Raw genomic sequence first — 15,254 nt, 5'->3', positions numbered from 1 at the left:
TCCGTTCCAGCCATTATTATGAGCTGTCCTCCCCTCAGCAGCCTCCACTGAATCTACTCAGTATACTCTTTAAACTAATTTACCTTATCCCCTTCTCCCTCAAACTAGATCTCAGCCAATATCTTTCCCTCTCATATTGCCCACACTGTATACATGCTCCATTGTCTCTGTTTCCTGGCAATAATCACACTTTCCTGTTGGATGCAATCCTATCACATTCAAAGTCTTATTCAACCGGCCCTCAACCGGCCCACCCTTAATCTAGTAACAATAGCCTTCTCTCTTCTGTCCCTTCCTGCCCTCTTCCCCTCCCTGACTTTCCTCTGTACTTGAAATAAATGCCTGCCCTTAGTATCTCTAATCCACTGCTCCTGCCATCTCTGCACCATCACTGTCCATATTAAGCTTGTTGCCTCTGCCTTGCTCATTGAAACTACAACATCAACATCTCCACTACTAAGTGCTTGTTTAGTCAATACATCAACTTGCCACACCACATTCCTGCATTACAAATGCTGACCCAGTACGTCCTGCCATTGGATCTTTTGATCTGTGTAAATAGCCACAAAATCCTGATACACAGTATCCAGACGTCTATTAAACAAACCAGACAGATCAACACTCTCCCTATCTTTCCGTAGGCTCTCCAACACTTCTAGATCAACTACTGGAGGTGGGAGTAGCCATGGTGGATTTACAGGAATATCTACCGTTGGACTAAACTCCCTTCCTAACAGTCTCATCTCCCTCGCCTGGGTACTACCCACCCAACCAAAGCTTGTGTTCTGTTCTCGCTCATGTTCCCAGCGTGCCTGTAAAATCCCTTTTGCAGGATGAGACACCCCGTGTCCCTGTAGGTTGACCCAAAAATTAATTGCTAGTTAGTGTATCATAATCTGCAAAGGCAAATCCCCCATCTCAACCTGTAGTGCAGACACTGGGGAGATCCAAAACACCCCACTACATATTCTGAGTCCTTGCCCCTGTATGACATCTAGCCTTTTCAATGAGGTCCGGGCTGCCGAACCATACACTATATTGCCATAGTCTAATACAGACAGTGATGGAAAAAGTACCCAATTATCATACTTGAGTAAAAGTAAAGATACCTTAATAGAAAATTACTCAAGTAAAAGTGAAAGTCACCCAGTAAAATACTATTTCAGTAGAAATATCAAAAGTAAATGTAATTGCTAAAATATACTTACAGTTGAAGTCAGAAGTTTACATACATTTAGGTTGGAGTCATTAAAACTCTTTTTTCATCCCCTCCACAATTTTCTTGTTAACAAACTATAGTTTTGGAAAGTCGGTTAGGACATCTACTTCATCATCTGAGTCAATTGGAGGTGTACCTGTGGATGTATTTCAAGGCCTACCTTCAAACTCAGTGCCTCTTTGCTTGACATCATGGGAAAATCAAAAGAAATCAACCAAGACCCCAGAAAAAAATTGTAGACCTCCACAAGTCTGGTTCATAGCTTGGGAGCAATATCCAAACGCCTGAAGGTACCACGTTCGTCTGTACAAACAATAGTACGCAACTATAAACACCATGGGACCACGCAGCCGTCATACCGCTCAGGAAGGAGATGCATTCTGTCTCCTAGAGATGAACATACTTTGGTGCGAAAAGTGCAAATCAATCCCAAAACAACAGCAAAGGACCTTGTGAAGATGCTGGAGGAAGCAGGTACAAAAGTATCTATATCCACAGTTAAACGAGTCCACAGTTAACCTGAAAGGCTGCTCAGCAAGGAAGAAGTCACTGCTCCAAAACCGCCATAAAAAAAGCCAGACTACGGTTTGCAACTGCACATGGGGACAAATATCGTACTTTCCTCTGGTCTGATGAAACAAAAATAGAACTGTTTGGCCATAATGACCATCGTTATGTTTGGAGGAAAAAGGAGGAGGCTTGCAAGCCGAAGAACACCATCCCAACTGTGAAGCACGGGGGGCGGGGAAGCATCATGTTGTGGTGGTGCTTTACTGAAGGAGGGACTGTTGCATTTCACAAAATAGATGGCATCATGAAGAGGGAAAATTATGTGGATATATTGAAGCAACATCTCAAGACATCAGTCAGGAAGTTAAAGCTTGGTCGCAAATGGGTCTTCCAAACGGACAATGACCCCAAGCATACTTCCAAAGTTGTGGCAAAATGGCTTAAGGACAACAAAGTCAAGGTATTGGAGTGGCCATCACAAAGCTCTGACCTCAATCCTATTGAAAATTTGTGAGCAGAACTGAAAAGGTGCGAGCAAGGAGGCCTACAAACCTGACTCAGTTACACCAGCTCTGTCAGGAGGAACGGGCCAAAATTCACCCAACTTATTGTGGGAAGCTTGTGAAAGGCTACCTGAAAGATTTTACCCAAGTTAAACAATTTGAAGGCAATGCTACCAAATACTAATTGAGTGTATGTAAACTTCTGACCCACTGGGAATGTGATGAAAGAAATACAAGCTGAAATAAATCATTCTCTCTACTATTATTATGACATTTCACATTCTTAAAATAAAGTGGTGATCCTAACTGATCTAAAACAGGGAATTTGTACTAGGATTAAATGTCAAGAATTCTGAAAAACTAAGTTTAAATGTATTTGGCTAAGGTGTATGTTAACTTCCGACTTCAACTGTATGTATTGAAAGTAAAAGTAAAAGTATAAATTTTTCAAATTCCCTCTATTAAACAAACCAGATGGCACCATTTTCTTGATTTTTTATTTACAGATAACTAGGGGCACACTCCAACACAGGCATAATTTACAAATGAAGCATTTGTGTTTAGTGAGTCCGCCAGATCAGAGGCAATAGAGATGACCAGGGATGTTCTCTTAATAAGTGTGTGAATTGGACCATTTTCTTGTCCTGCTAGCCATTCAAAATATAACGAGTACTTTTGGGTGTAAGGGAAAATGTATGGAGTAAAAAGTACATTCGTTTCTAAAAGAATGTAGTGAAGTACAAGTAAAAGTTGTCAAAAATATAAATAGTAAAGTAAAATACAGATACCCCCCAAAACTGCTTAAGTAGTACTTGAAATTATTTTTACTTAAGTACTTTACACCACTAATTACAGATTGGATCAATACAACATACATGGTCCTCAATGAGGAACGCCCCCACCCCCACTCCTTTCCCGTTAGACAGTGCATCACATTTTACACCTTCTTACACTTTCTCACTACTCTCTCGATGTGTTCTGCCAGGTCAGCCTAGTGTCAAAGCACACTCCAAGGAACCTGAAGGCCCCCACCCTTTCCAAGTTTCTCCCATATAACCTCAAGTGTACCTCATCTCTCACCTTTCTCTTGGTAAAGAACACTATCTGAGTTTTCTCTACAGAGAACCTGAATCCCCACATTAATGCCCACCGCCCACCGCTCAATTGCTTCCTGTACCTTCCTGAATATGTATGGCACATTTCTTTCACTCTTCCATTAGGCCCCATCATCTGCACATAACGACCTCCCAATATCCGGCCGTACCTGAGAGTAAACATCATTGATCATGATTGAGAACAACAGAGGACTAATCACGCGCCTCTGCGGTGTATCGTTATCCACCAGGTAGCTGCCTGATAGAGACTTCTCTACCCCCACCTGGATAGACCTTCCAAACAGGAAATCCTTTATCCAGTTGTACATTCTTCCTCCTACCCCCATAATATCAAGCTTAATTAACATTCCCTCCTTCCACATCATATCATACGCCTTCTCCACATCAAAAAAGACAGCTACAACAGTCTCCTTGTTCATCTGAGCCTTCCTGACCTCTGCTTTTAAGCAGAGCACTGGGTCCATAGTTCCCCTCCCCTTCCTGAGCCCACTCTGACGTGGCGATACTAGCCCCCTGCTCTTCAGGAAGTAAGGTAGCCTATCCGTAATCATCCGTTACATAATCTTACATACATGTGATGTTAAAGCTATTGGCCGATAGCTTTGGTAACACTACAGCCTCCTTCCAGCTGCCTGGTAGTTTCCCCTCCTCCTACACTCTGTGTACAACACCAATAGCTTATCCAGGACCTCATCACTTAGATGGGCCACATGGGCCTCCCGAGTGGTGAAGTGGTCTAAGGCATTGCATCGCAGTGCTAGCTGTGCCACTAGAGATTCTGGGTTTGAGTCCAGGCTCTGTTGCAGCCGGCCGTGACCGAAAGACCCATGGGGCGGCGCACAATTGGCCCAGCGTCATCCGGGTTAGGTCATCGTGCACTAGCGACTCCTGTGGCGGGCTGAGCGCAGTGCATGCTGACACAGTCGCCAGGTGTATGGTGTTTCCTCTGACACATTGGTGCGGCTGGCTTCCGGGTTAAGTGGGCATTGTGTCAAGAAGCAGTGCGGCTTGTTTGGGTTATGTTTCAGAGGATGCATGGCTCTCGGCCTTCGCCTCTCCCGAGTCTGTACGGGAGTTGCAGCGATGAGACAAGACTGTAACTACCAATTGGATACCATGAAATTGGGGAAAAAAGGGGTAAATTGAAAAAAAGATGGGAATTCATTTACACCCTCCCTCCTATCCAGCACTCCAGGTTGCTCCTCTCTCTTTCTCTTCCTCTGCCCCTCCTCTGATTAATTTGCTGACCTAGGCACTTGGAAAAACATTTTGGCCATCATCTCTGCCTTCTCTTCATCTGTTACAGCCATATCCTCCCCACTCATCAACACTGGATAATCCCACTCCCTTCTGACCCCACTCATCCTTTTAATCATCCCCCACACTTCTCCCACAGGTGTCGTCCTTCCAATGGTGTCACAGAACCGACGCCAACATGACCTCTTTGCCTGACGGGTAGTTCTCCACACCAGGGCCTGGGCCTGGTAATAATGAATCAGATATTGGAAGTTATGCATCTTTTTCAGTACTCTAAATGCCCTGTTCCTACTCTTCACCATTTCCCCACACTCCTCCGTCCACCATGGGACTGCTTTCCTCCCCCTCCTCCTCCTCCTCCCTGAACTCTTAGGTATAGCCTCAGTAGCTGCCCCCACTAAAGTGTTTCTCACCCAGTTATTCATAAAATCCACATCCCCACTCCTATCCACCCGAGCCATCACCTGCTCACTCAGCTCCTGAAACGTATCCCACTTTGCCCTTCCAAACACCCACCTGCTTACTCCAAATTCCCATCCCCCTTCCCCATCTATCATGGGGCGGCAGGGTAGCCTAGTGGTTAGAGTGTTGGACTAGCAACCGAAAGGTTGCAAGTTCACATCCCTGAGCTGACAAGGTACAATTCTGTTGTTCTGCACCTGAACAGGCAGTTAACCCACTGTTCCTAGGCTGTCATTGAAAATAAGAATTTGTTCTTAACTGACTTGCCTAATAAAATAAAAATGTAGTACTAGGTAAATATAAATCATACTATCTATTACACCAGATTATGTTGTGAGGGAAACCCACTAAGCATGTGACGTCAGGCCACTTCTTTGTTATGGTCCTCCGTCTTTTCTTTGTTTGTCTATTCCAGTCTTGGTTTCAATGTCCCCAGACCGGTCTGTATTTGGCCCAAACATAGACGTTCAGATTTGGTCCAGACCGGCCTTGATTTAGCCGAAACATAGACTATATAATTGGTCTATAAATCTGAACCAATCATAGATATAAATGTTTCACAAGTTTGGACAGCACAGTACAGTAGAGCACTGCAGAGTACAGTACATTACAGTACAGTAAAGACAAGTAGAGTATAGTACAGTAGAGTACAATACAGTACAGCACACTACAGTACAATCAAGTAAAGAAAAGTAAAATATAGTGTACTGTATTGTACCCTACTTTACTCTAATGTACTCTACTGTACTGAATTAAACTGTAATGTACTGTACTCTACTTTACTGAATAAAACTGTCCTGTACCGTACCATACTGTACTCTTCCGTGTTCTACTGTGCTCTACTGTGCTCTACTGTACGAAAGTGTGCTGTACTGTAATGGGATGTTCAATCTTGTGAAACATAGCCTAGGCGTCTGTGATTCATTCATATTTGGATCTGGTCCACACCTGCCAAATTTGTATTTGTTTTGGGGCAGAGTTTATTAAAATAATACCCAGCATGCGTTGCAAGTGTTTTGTTTTTACATTTACATTTTGGTCATTCAGCAAACGCTCTTATCCAGAGTGAATTACAGTCAGTACATTCAACTACGATAGATAAACAACAATGTACTGTATCACAGTCATAGCAAGAAACAATACATCTGTAACTGTTACTCAATATTATTGTAGTTGAAGTGGTCTGTTGGTTTATTCTGTATAATGGACTACTTTCAATGTTATTGCTATCAGTTTAAAAGCTTTTGAAAAAGCTAACATAAGTGTAAGTGACAGATGAGAGCAATACTAAATATTATGTTGCAATCGTCAGTTAGCTCCTCTTTCTTATTAAGAGGCATGGCAAATTATTATTGGGATATAATGCTTACTTCATTGAGAATGTATAGCAGTTTAAATACGGAAAGGTATAAAAAAAATACCTATTTTATACCTAAATACCTAAATACCTATGTCCGTACAAGACATATTTTCAACGTCAGTACAAGACATATTTTCGACATCAGGAAAAGACGTCTTCTAACGTTTCATTCAGTACCTGAAGTGCGTGTGATGTCAACGTCTGGAAAATACATATTTTCAACATATAGGCTTATAAGAAATAAACTGGCAATTGAAAAACAAATGTAAAGTTTATTATATCAGTTTTGATACAGCATTAATTACAAAAGACTCAACTGTTATAACATTTAGCTAATCAAGTGGTACAAATGTATTAAACATAGCCTATCTTCCCATAATTTGCACAAGGAACGTTTTTTCGCATTATTTTATGAAGACAGCACCTATACTGCACTATATGCATTCATGTAGTAGATTTAACAAAACTCAATCACATCAATTCCAGCAGGGAATATTTTCCATGTCCAGCGATAGCATTCAAGCTCATTGAAAGCATTAATTTCTTGATCATGCAGAAATAACTGATCAGTTTTCCACAAGAGGGCATGAAATGAATGACATCTTTGAATTATCCTGCAAACGGCTTTTCCAGCACTTATATTATAATGCAGGGAAATTGGGGCACTAACACAACGCTCATGCAGTTAAGGCCCACTAGGATCTCAACAAAATCTATCTGCATCAATAAAACATTGACATTTTTTAAAACTATCTCCTGCTTTATTACAGTGAACTGCAATGAGAGCTTTTCGTCCTCTTGCTCTGTCGATGGCAGGTGCTCTGCAGGTCATCTCCATTGTATGGACAGGGTAAGGCAGGAGAGTGTCTCAGTCCTGGTGATGATTAGTGTTGAGGGACTCAACTCCGGCTCCATAGGATCAGAGAGTGGTGCGCATTAGCCTCATGACTCGTTGGTACAGCTGCTGCACAACTGTCATGAGGTTCCTAAAATGGTTTGTCAAAAGAACACAAAAGACATGGGCAGTGAGTGGTGCCAAACACAGCAAATTGTTCAAGCCAAGGTTCTGTTTAACATGCTCTAGTAAATATTGAGCAAAGATTACTTCATTATAACTTTATTAATTATTTTATGAATAATTACCCTAATAACCCAAATAAAAAAAAGACAATACAAAATAGATGTTGTATTGTCACATACACCAGATCGGTGCAGTGAAATGTGTTGTTTTACAGGGTCAGCCATAGCTGTACGGCAACCCTGGAGCAAATTGGGTGAAGTACCTTGCTCAAAGGCACATCAACCGATTTTTAAACTTAGATATTCAAACCAGCAACCTTTCAGTTACAAGCCTAACGCTCTAACCACTAGGCTACCTGCCGCCTAATATGACCCTAACCGTGAGTCTTTTAAGACATGGGAAACAGTAACTCAGTAGCCACATATTCCATCTTCTTTTTACATCCCATATTGTTATACTGTATGTATTTCATTCTCTATCAAGCAAGTAAAGGTACTCTAACACATACAGAACAGAAGACATGCCACTACCTCAGATTTTTGCGAATTACCCCCAGATAAACAGATAAGACATTAACACAATAACACACACCATCATGACTAAGACATTTCTGCCCCTCACACAAATACAAACATACAGGCAAACACACATATACACTGAAATGCACACACACATACTGACACAGACTCACCGAGCGCTGATGGAGCCACAGTTGTTGCGGTTGGGGTTCAAGCAGAAGAGCGAAGCGACGCAGTAGACACAACACAACAAAATGGACAGCAGTCGTCTCTTTAAAGTCATCTTCAGTACAGAGGAAACTCAGGTCAGCTTCAGAGGTCAAGCCCAAGACAGGAGGTAGTCTATTCAAAGAATAATAACACCTTCAAGATGTTTCTGGCCAAGGCAACCCGTAGGTGAGGAGTGGGCAGTGCTAAGCGTAAATAGGGTGAGAATGACTACTGGTACAGAGGCAGTGGGCACAATTACTGCTGACCAACAGAAGTTTTGAATGGCACTGAAAGGTCTAGTAGGGATGAATAACATTCCCACATTGTATGTCTGTGGGAGCCAGAGGTTATTGTGTTTTTTCCCCCTTTGTGATCAAAAGGGGATCTTTACTCGACATGAAAAGATCACTGTGTATTTGTATTTTTGTATTTATTATGGATCCCCCTTAGCTGCTGCCTCGGCAGCAGCTACTCTTCCTGGGGTCCAGCAAAATTAAGGCAGTCTATACAATTTTAAAAACATTACAATACATTCATAGATTTCACAACACACTGTGAGCCCTCAGGCCCATACTCCACCACTACCACATATCTACAGTACTAAATCCATGTGTATGTGTGTGTATAGTGCGCTGTTCCATAAGCTGTTTTTTTAATCTGTTTTTTAAATCAAATTTTACTGCTTGCATCAGTTACTTGATGTGGAATAGAGTTCCATGTAGTCATGGCTCTATGTAGTACTGTGTGCCTCCCATAGTCTGTTCTGGACTTGGGGACTGTGAAGAGACCTCTTGTGGCATGTCTTGTGGGGTATGTATGGATGTCTAAGCTGTGTGCCAGTAGTTTAGACAGACAGCTCGGTGCATTCAACATGTCAATACCTCTCATAAATACAAGTAGTGATGAAGTCAATCTCTCCTTCACTTTGAGCCAGGACAGATTGACATGCATATTAATTAATATTAGCTCTCTTTGTACATCCAAGGGCCAGCCGTGCTGCCCAGTTCTGAGCCAATTGCAATTTTCTTTAGTCTTTTGCGGCACCTGACCACACGACTGAACAGTAGTCAAGGTGCGACAAAACTAGGGCCTGTAGAACCTGCCTTGTTGATAGTGTTGTTAAGAAGGCAGCGCATTACTTTATTATGGACCAACTTCTCCCCATCTTAGCTACTACTGTATCAATATGTTTTGACCATGACAGTTTACAATCTAGGGTTACTCCAAGCAGTTTAGTCATCTCAACTTGCTCAATTTCAACATTATTTATTACAAGATTTAGTTGAGGTTTAGGGTTTAGTCAATGATTTGTCCTGAATACAATGCTTTTAGTTTTAGAAATATTTAGAGCTAACGTATTCCTTGCCACCCACTCTGAAACTAACTGCAGCTCTTTGTTAAGTGTTGCAGTTATTTCAGTCGCTGTAGTAGCTGACGTGTATAGTGTTGAGTCATCCGCATACATAGGCTTTACTCAAAGTCAGTGGCATGTCGTTAGTAAAAATAGAAAAAAGTAAGGGGCCTAAACAGCTACCCTGGGGAATTCCTGATTCTACCTGGATTATGTTTGAGAGGCTTCCATTAAAGAACATCCTATGTGTTCTGTTAGACAAGTAACTCTTTATCCACATTATAGCAGGGGGTGTAAAGCCATAACACATACATTATTCCAGCAGCAGACTATGATCAATAATGTCAAAATCTGTATTTAATGAGACCCTGGTGATATTGTTTGGACTGACCTGGTTGGGTTGTTGTTGCTGAGGGTTAAAACGAGCAGCAGGGAGTTCAGAAATAGTTACAGAGAGAGAGAAGAGAGTGTACAGTGAAGGAAAAAAGTATTTGAACCCCTGCTGATTTTGTACGTTTGCCCACTGACAAAGAAAGGATCAGTCTATAATTTTAATGGTAGGTTTATTTGAACAGTGAGAGACAGAATAACAACAAAAATATCCAGAAAAACGCATGTCAAAAATGTTATAAATTGATTTGCATTTTAATGAGGGAAATAAGTATTTGACCCCCTCTCAATCAGAAAGGTTTCTGGCTCCCAGGTGTCTTTTATACAGGTAACAAGCTGAGATTAGGAGCACACTCTTAAAAGGAGTGCTCCTAACCGCAGCTTGTTACCTGTTAAAAAGACACCTGTCCACAGAGGCAATCAATCAATCAGATTCCAAACTCTCCACCATGGCCAAGACCAAAGAGCTCTCCAAGGATGTCAGGGACAAGATTGTAGACCTACACAAGGCTTGAATAGGCTACAAGACCATCGCCAAGCAGCTTGGTGAGAAGGTGACAACATTTGGTGCGATTATTCGCAAATGGAAGAAACACAAAAGAACCGTCAATATCCCTCGGCCTGGGGCTCCATGCAAGATCTCACCTTGTGGAGTTGCAATGATCATGAGAACGGTGAGGAATCAGCCCAGAACTACACGGGAGGATCTTGTCAATGATCTCAAGGCAGCTGGGACCATAGTCACCAAGAAAACGATTGGTAACACACTACGATGTGAAGGACTGAAATCCTGCAGCGCCCGCAAGGTCCCCCTGGTCAAGAATACATATACATGCCTGTCTGAATTGTTTCAAAGAACATCTGTATGACTCAGAGGCCAACTGGTGAAAGTGTTGTGGTCAGATGAGACCAAAATGGAGCTCTTTGACATCAACTCAACTCGCCGTGTTTGGAGGAGGAGGAATGCTGCCTATGACCCCAAGAACACCATCTCCACCGTCAAACATGGAGGTGGAAACATTATGCTTTGGGGGTCTTTTTCTGCTAAGGGGACAGGACAACTTCACAGCATCAAAGGGACGATGGACGGGGCCATGTACCGTCAAATCTTGGGTGAGAACCTTCTTCCCTCAGCCAGGGCATTGAAAATGGGTCGTGGATGAGTATTCCAGCATGACAATGACCCAAAACACACGGCCAAGGCAACAAAGGAGTGGCTCAAGAAGAAGCACATTAAGGTCCTGGAGTGGCCTAGCCAGTCTCCAGACCTGAATCCCATAGAAAATCTGTGGAGGGAGCTGAAGGTTCAAGTTGCCAAACGTCAGCCTCGAAACCTTAATGACTTGGAGAAGATCTGCAAAGAGGAGTGGGACAAAATCCCTCCTGAGATGTGTGCAAACCTGGTGGCCAACTACAAGAAATGTCTGACCTCTGTGATTGCCAACAAGGGTTTTGCCACCAAGTACTAAGTCATGTTTTGCAGAGGGGTCAAATACTTATTTCCCTCATTAAAATGCAAATCATTTTATAACATTTTTGACATGCGTTTTTCTGGATTTTTTTGTTGTTATTCTGTCTCTCACTGTTCAAATAAACCTACTATTAAAATTATAGACTTATCATTTCTTTGTAAGTGGGCAAACATACAAAATCAGCAGGGGATCAAATACTTTTTCCCCCCACTGTAAATGCATACACCTATGAGGACGTTGGGTAGTAATTTATGCAGGGTAGATTTATGTCTCCCAAAGCAATGCTTCCCATACGTAAAACAGAAGTAGTTGACTGATAACAGTATACTGTACATGTAGGGAGATTCACGTCATCCTGTCTGGCAAATACACACTTTCTCTCTCTTTCTTTCTCCCTATCGTGTATTTTGCCTCTCAGTTTGTTTAGAGCTGTATAAATACATACATAAAACACTTAGCCATGATGAGCCACTGATGAGACACAGATACAGTGGTTAGTCACAGCATATTTTGTACAGCACTGTGAATGTTAAGGGCAGTGTGTCAAGATGAAGAGGCTTCTCAAGATGAAAATCCCTTCTATACCTCCTTTTTGCTGAAACTCATCTTAGACACTAGAGGAGCCAAGACAACAGAGTATTTATTGATTATAGTACTGTAAGTGGGAGTAGATAGTTATTTTTCCTTTTGTGGCTCGATTTGGATTATTTTATTTTTTGTATGTTTTCTGAAAGACCCACATATTAGTCTACAGACAACTGCCAGATGGGTCTTCCCAAAGCAAATGGGTCTTCCCAAGAGACATGCCACAGAAAACTCTTCCTCTCTTTCCTTACTGCCCTACGTATTGACATCAATGGATGGGCAAAAATAAAATCGCTAATGACTTTATGATGAAGATACAAATGGCATCAAAAGCAGATCTATCTTAGTGTAGTGTAGTGTTGATGTTTGTACCGCAGACTACTGTCATTAACCCAGATTCAATGGTCGTGGTGAACCCTTGTGGAAAATGTCCCAGTCATCCCGGATGTCTGCACCAGGGACTCTCTGAGGGGACTGGGATGATAACCAGATAGCAGGCTGGACAAGGGTCAGATGCAGAGGAACCACAGCTACAGACGAGAGAGGAGGGGAGATACTTTGCCCTCTGAGGAGCAAAGGCACATCGGGAGTGGATGAGTACCCATTGAACGTTCTTAATTTTTTCCTAAAGAGCTTTTTACTTAATAGCTCAGTTTATCGTTGTGGAATTTCTTTCTGTTATACAAGGAGTTTGACAGAGAAAGATATTAAGTACAGTACAAAGAGGAAAAAGTTGGTATTTGGATACCAATATACCACAGTAGGAGTGGATGTTGGTGGATATAATTTATTTGTTTGGGGGGGGAATCTCTCAGATATACAAGACTTAGATCTTGTAAAGGACTCAATGGCAGCTTACAATAAGACAGGCTGGATGGGAGAGTCGGGTGCCAACCTCACTGCCATGATGCCAGGTGTGAGACCCATACTAACCCCTGTTGTATACACTTTCATGACACCAGAAATGATGGGATGGGTCCTGAGTGTGGCCTCTCTCCTCATCATCTCCACCAACCTACTGGTGGTGGCTGCTCTCTTTCAGTTGATGTGCAGGAAGGGCAGTCAGAGCTGGTGCTTCGTGCTCAACCTGGCCCTGGCAGATATCCTGGTGGGCCTGGCTATCACTGGCATTGTCACAGACGTGTTTCAAAATTACAATACCGTGAACAATGGAACTATTCCAATTACTCAACCGCTACTCCTGATGCACTCCACACAGAAGACCAAGTGTTTACTCCGCATGGCCTTCATCATCTCCCCCTCAACGGCGTCCATCTTGTCCATGTTCCTGATCTCTCTGGACCGCTACGTGGCCATCAAGCTGCCGCTGCGCTACTCCCAGCTCACTGGGAGGTGGACCGTGACTGGGGCCCTGGTAGCGCTCTGGATGGTATCCCTCACCGTTGGCTTCCTACCAGGTGGAACAACTAACCTCAATTATCTTATTTCAGAGGGGACACATGTCCCTAACAACAGGGTTACATTTAAATTCAGAGGGATAAGCTGAGAATCAATTTGTGAATTTGAATGTGCTTCCTGAATTGACTAAATTGGAATGTAATTGACCCCAACACTGATTGTTGATCAACTTGATGATGGACATCATTATTTTTATTTGAATATTCAAAATACTATAAATATACAAAGTTTATTATTCCCCTCTGCTCCACAGGCATGGCATGGCAGCTCCAGCAGGGAGACTTTGAAAGCAGCAGCCTTTGCACCTTCTTCTCTGTCATCCGTCCCAAGGGCATCATTGTGGTGTTCTGTGCCGTCTTCTTCCCCGTCCTCTCTGTCTTCACCTACTTCTACCTGGACATTCTGAAGATAGCTTGCGGCCATCAGAGGCAGATCCGCCAGGCCCGTCAGGCCGGCTCCAGGCTGCCCCAGCACAGCCGCTACTGGGGCCACGTCAAGGCCCTGAGGACCGTGGCTCTGCTGGTGGGCTGTTTCACCCTCTGCTGGTGCCCATTTTTTGTGGTGTGTGCAGTGCAGGTGCTGTGTGAGGACTGTGAGCTGTACAAGGTGCTGGAGAATGACCTGTGGCTGCTGGGGCTGTCCAACTCCCTCATCAACCCTCTGGTGTACGCCTGCTGGCAGAGGGAGGTGCGGCTGCAGATCGGAGACCTTTTCTGCTGCGTTAAGGACAGGGTCAGGAACACAGCCGTGTTAGAGGCTAGTGAGAGATGTCAGACAGAGCTGCGTATACCCACTCATACTGTTATATATGTGGACGATGCCATGAGCCTGGACCCCACCTTTCCCACGGTCACCAGTGAAGAGGGCCACACTGTACCGTTTTCTGCCTCAACCCCCTCGTGAATGACTTAGACATTTTGAGAACAACTCATTGAGGTTGATCGAACCAATTTGGAAAATGCTTACTGTGGCAGCTTAGAGCTTTTTCCATTTCTGGCAGAAACAGTTCACGTCACATGTCTAGCGACAGCGACTAACTGACAAGAACAATCAAATGGGGAAAAAATAAGAGAGTGAGATAATGGATGTGGAGACATCATGGAACCTAAACCATGGAACAGATGGGCTTATTTGCTTTTTTGCTCTGTTTCCTCCACTAACCTAATTGATATTATCTCTGCAAAGTATGCACTTTGTCCCTCTCTGCATTCCCATCAACCTCACTGTCTATGTGTTTCTGAGAGGTGTGTAGGTGTTTTGAAGGGGAACAGCTTTTTTGTGTACAAATGGTTGTTCTCTGATCAGTCAGTGATTATATAAAAACATTTTTTGACAAAGTATTTAATTTCTTGGGAAAGTAGTGTGTATTATTACATCCACTAGGGAGGCACATGGGAAATGTGTGTTGTGTTTTATTGTCAATACTTTCTACAAACGATTTACTCATAATGTCAATGTAGAATTGCTTTATTTTCTCATAAATTACCATAGTGAAAATATATTGATTAAACCTTGATATGAGGTAGGTAGAATATTATTGTTTGAGTGGTAGCTATTCAAAATGAATTATAGAATGCTTGTATGATTGATTATTCATTCATGAACACTTCCTTGTCATATAAACACTTATTTTTAGGATAAATACGTCCATATTTTACAACTAGCCAATAAAATTACACTTTGTGATATGAGGAATGATGGTGCTATAAAAGTAGATTTCATATAGAAAAGAGATAATAAAAGTCAGTGTTTAGGCCAATGCAGTGGCATTGAATAAAGCTTTTGCTTAATCACAAAATACCATTGGAATTGAATAATTGAATTGAATATTGAAATCCAGTTCTTTTGTAGGACTTGTTTGT

The 15,254-nt window shown here is 42.5% G+C and overlaps 1 protein-coding gene and 1 long non-coding RNA gene across 2 annotated transcripts; one reads left to right on the top strand and one right to left on the bottom strand.

Moving 5' to 3' along the window:
- Positions 1-6,678: 6,678 nt before the first annotated feature.
- Positions 6,679-8,403, bottom strand: LOC115153702 (uncharacterized). The gene is made up of 2 exons (XR_003867741.1): positions 8,139-8,403; positions 6,679-7,412 (listed from the first exon to the last, which is right to left on the bottom strand). It is a non-coding gene; the product is annotated as an uncharacterized LOC115153702 (long non-coding RNA).
- A 4,537-nt stretch (positions 8,404-12,940) lies between these two features.
- On the top strand, positions 12,941-14,295 carry gpr119 (G protein-coupled receptor 119). The gene is made up of 2 exons (XM_029699330.1): positions 12,941-13,391; positions 13,646-14,295. Exons 1-2 carry the CDS (start codon positions 12,941-12,943, stop codon positions 14,293-14,295), a joined length of 1,101 nt encoding a protein of 366 aa, XP_029555190.1.
- Positions 14,296-15,254: the final 959 nt, after the last annotated feature.

Source organism: Salmo trutta, chromosome 19 (assembly GCF_901001165.1).
Source record: "Salmo trutta chromosome 19, fSalTru1.1, whole genome shotgun sequence".
NCBI lineage: Eukaryota > Metazoa > Chordata > Actinopteri > Salmoniformes > Salmonidae > Salmo > Salmo trutta.
Note: the sequence above shows the minus strand (reverse complement) of the source record. Positions and strands in the feature narration are given on the sequence as shown.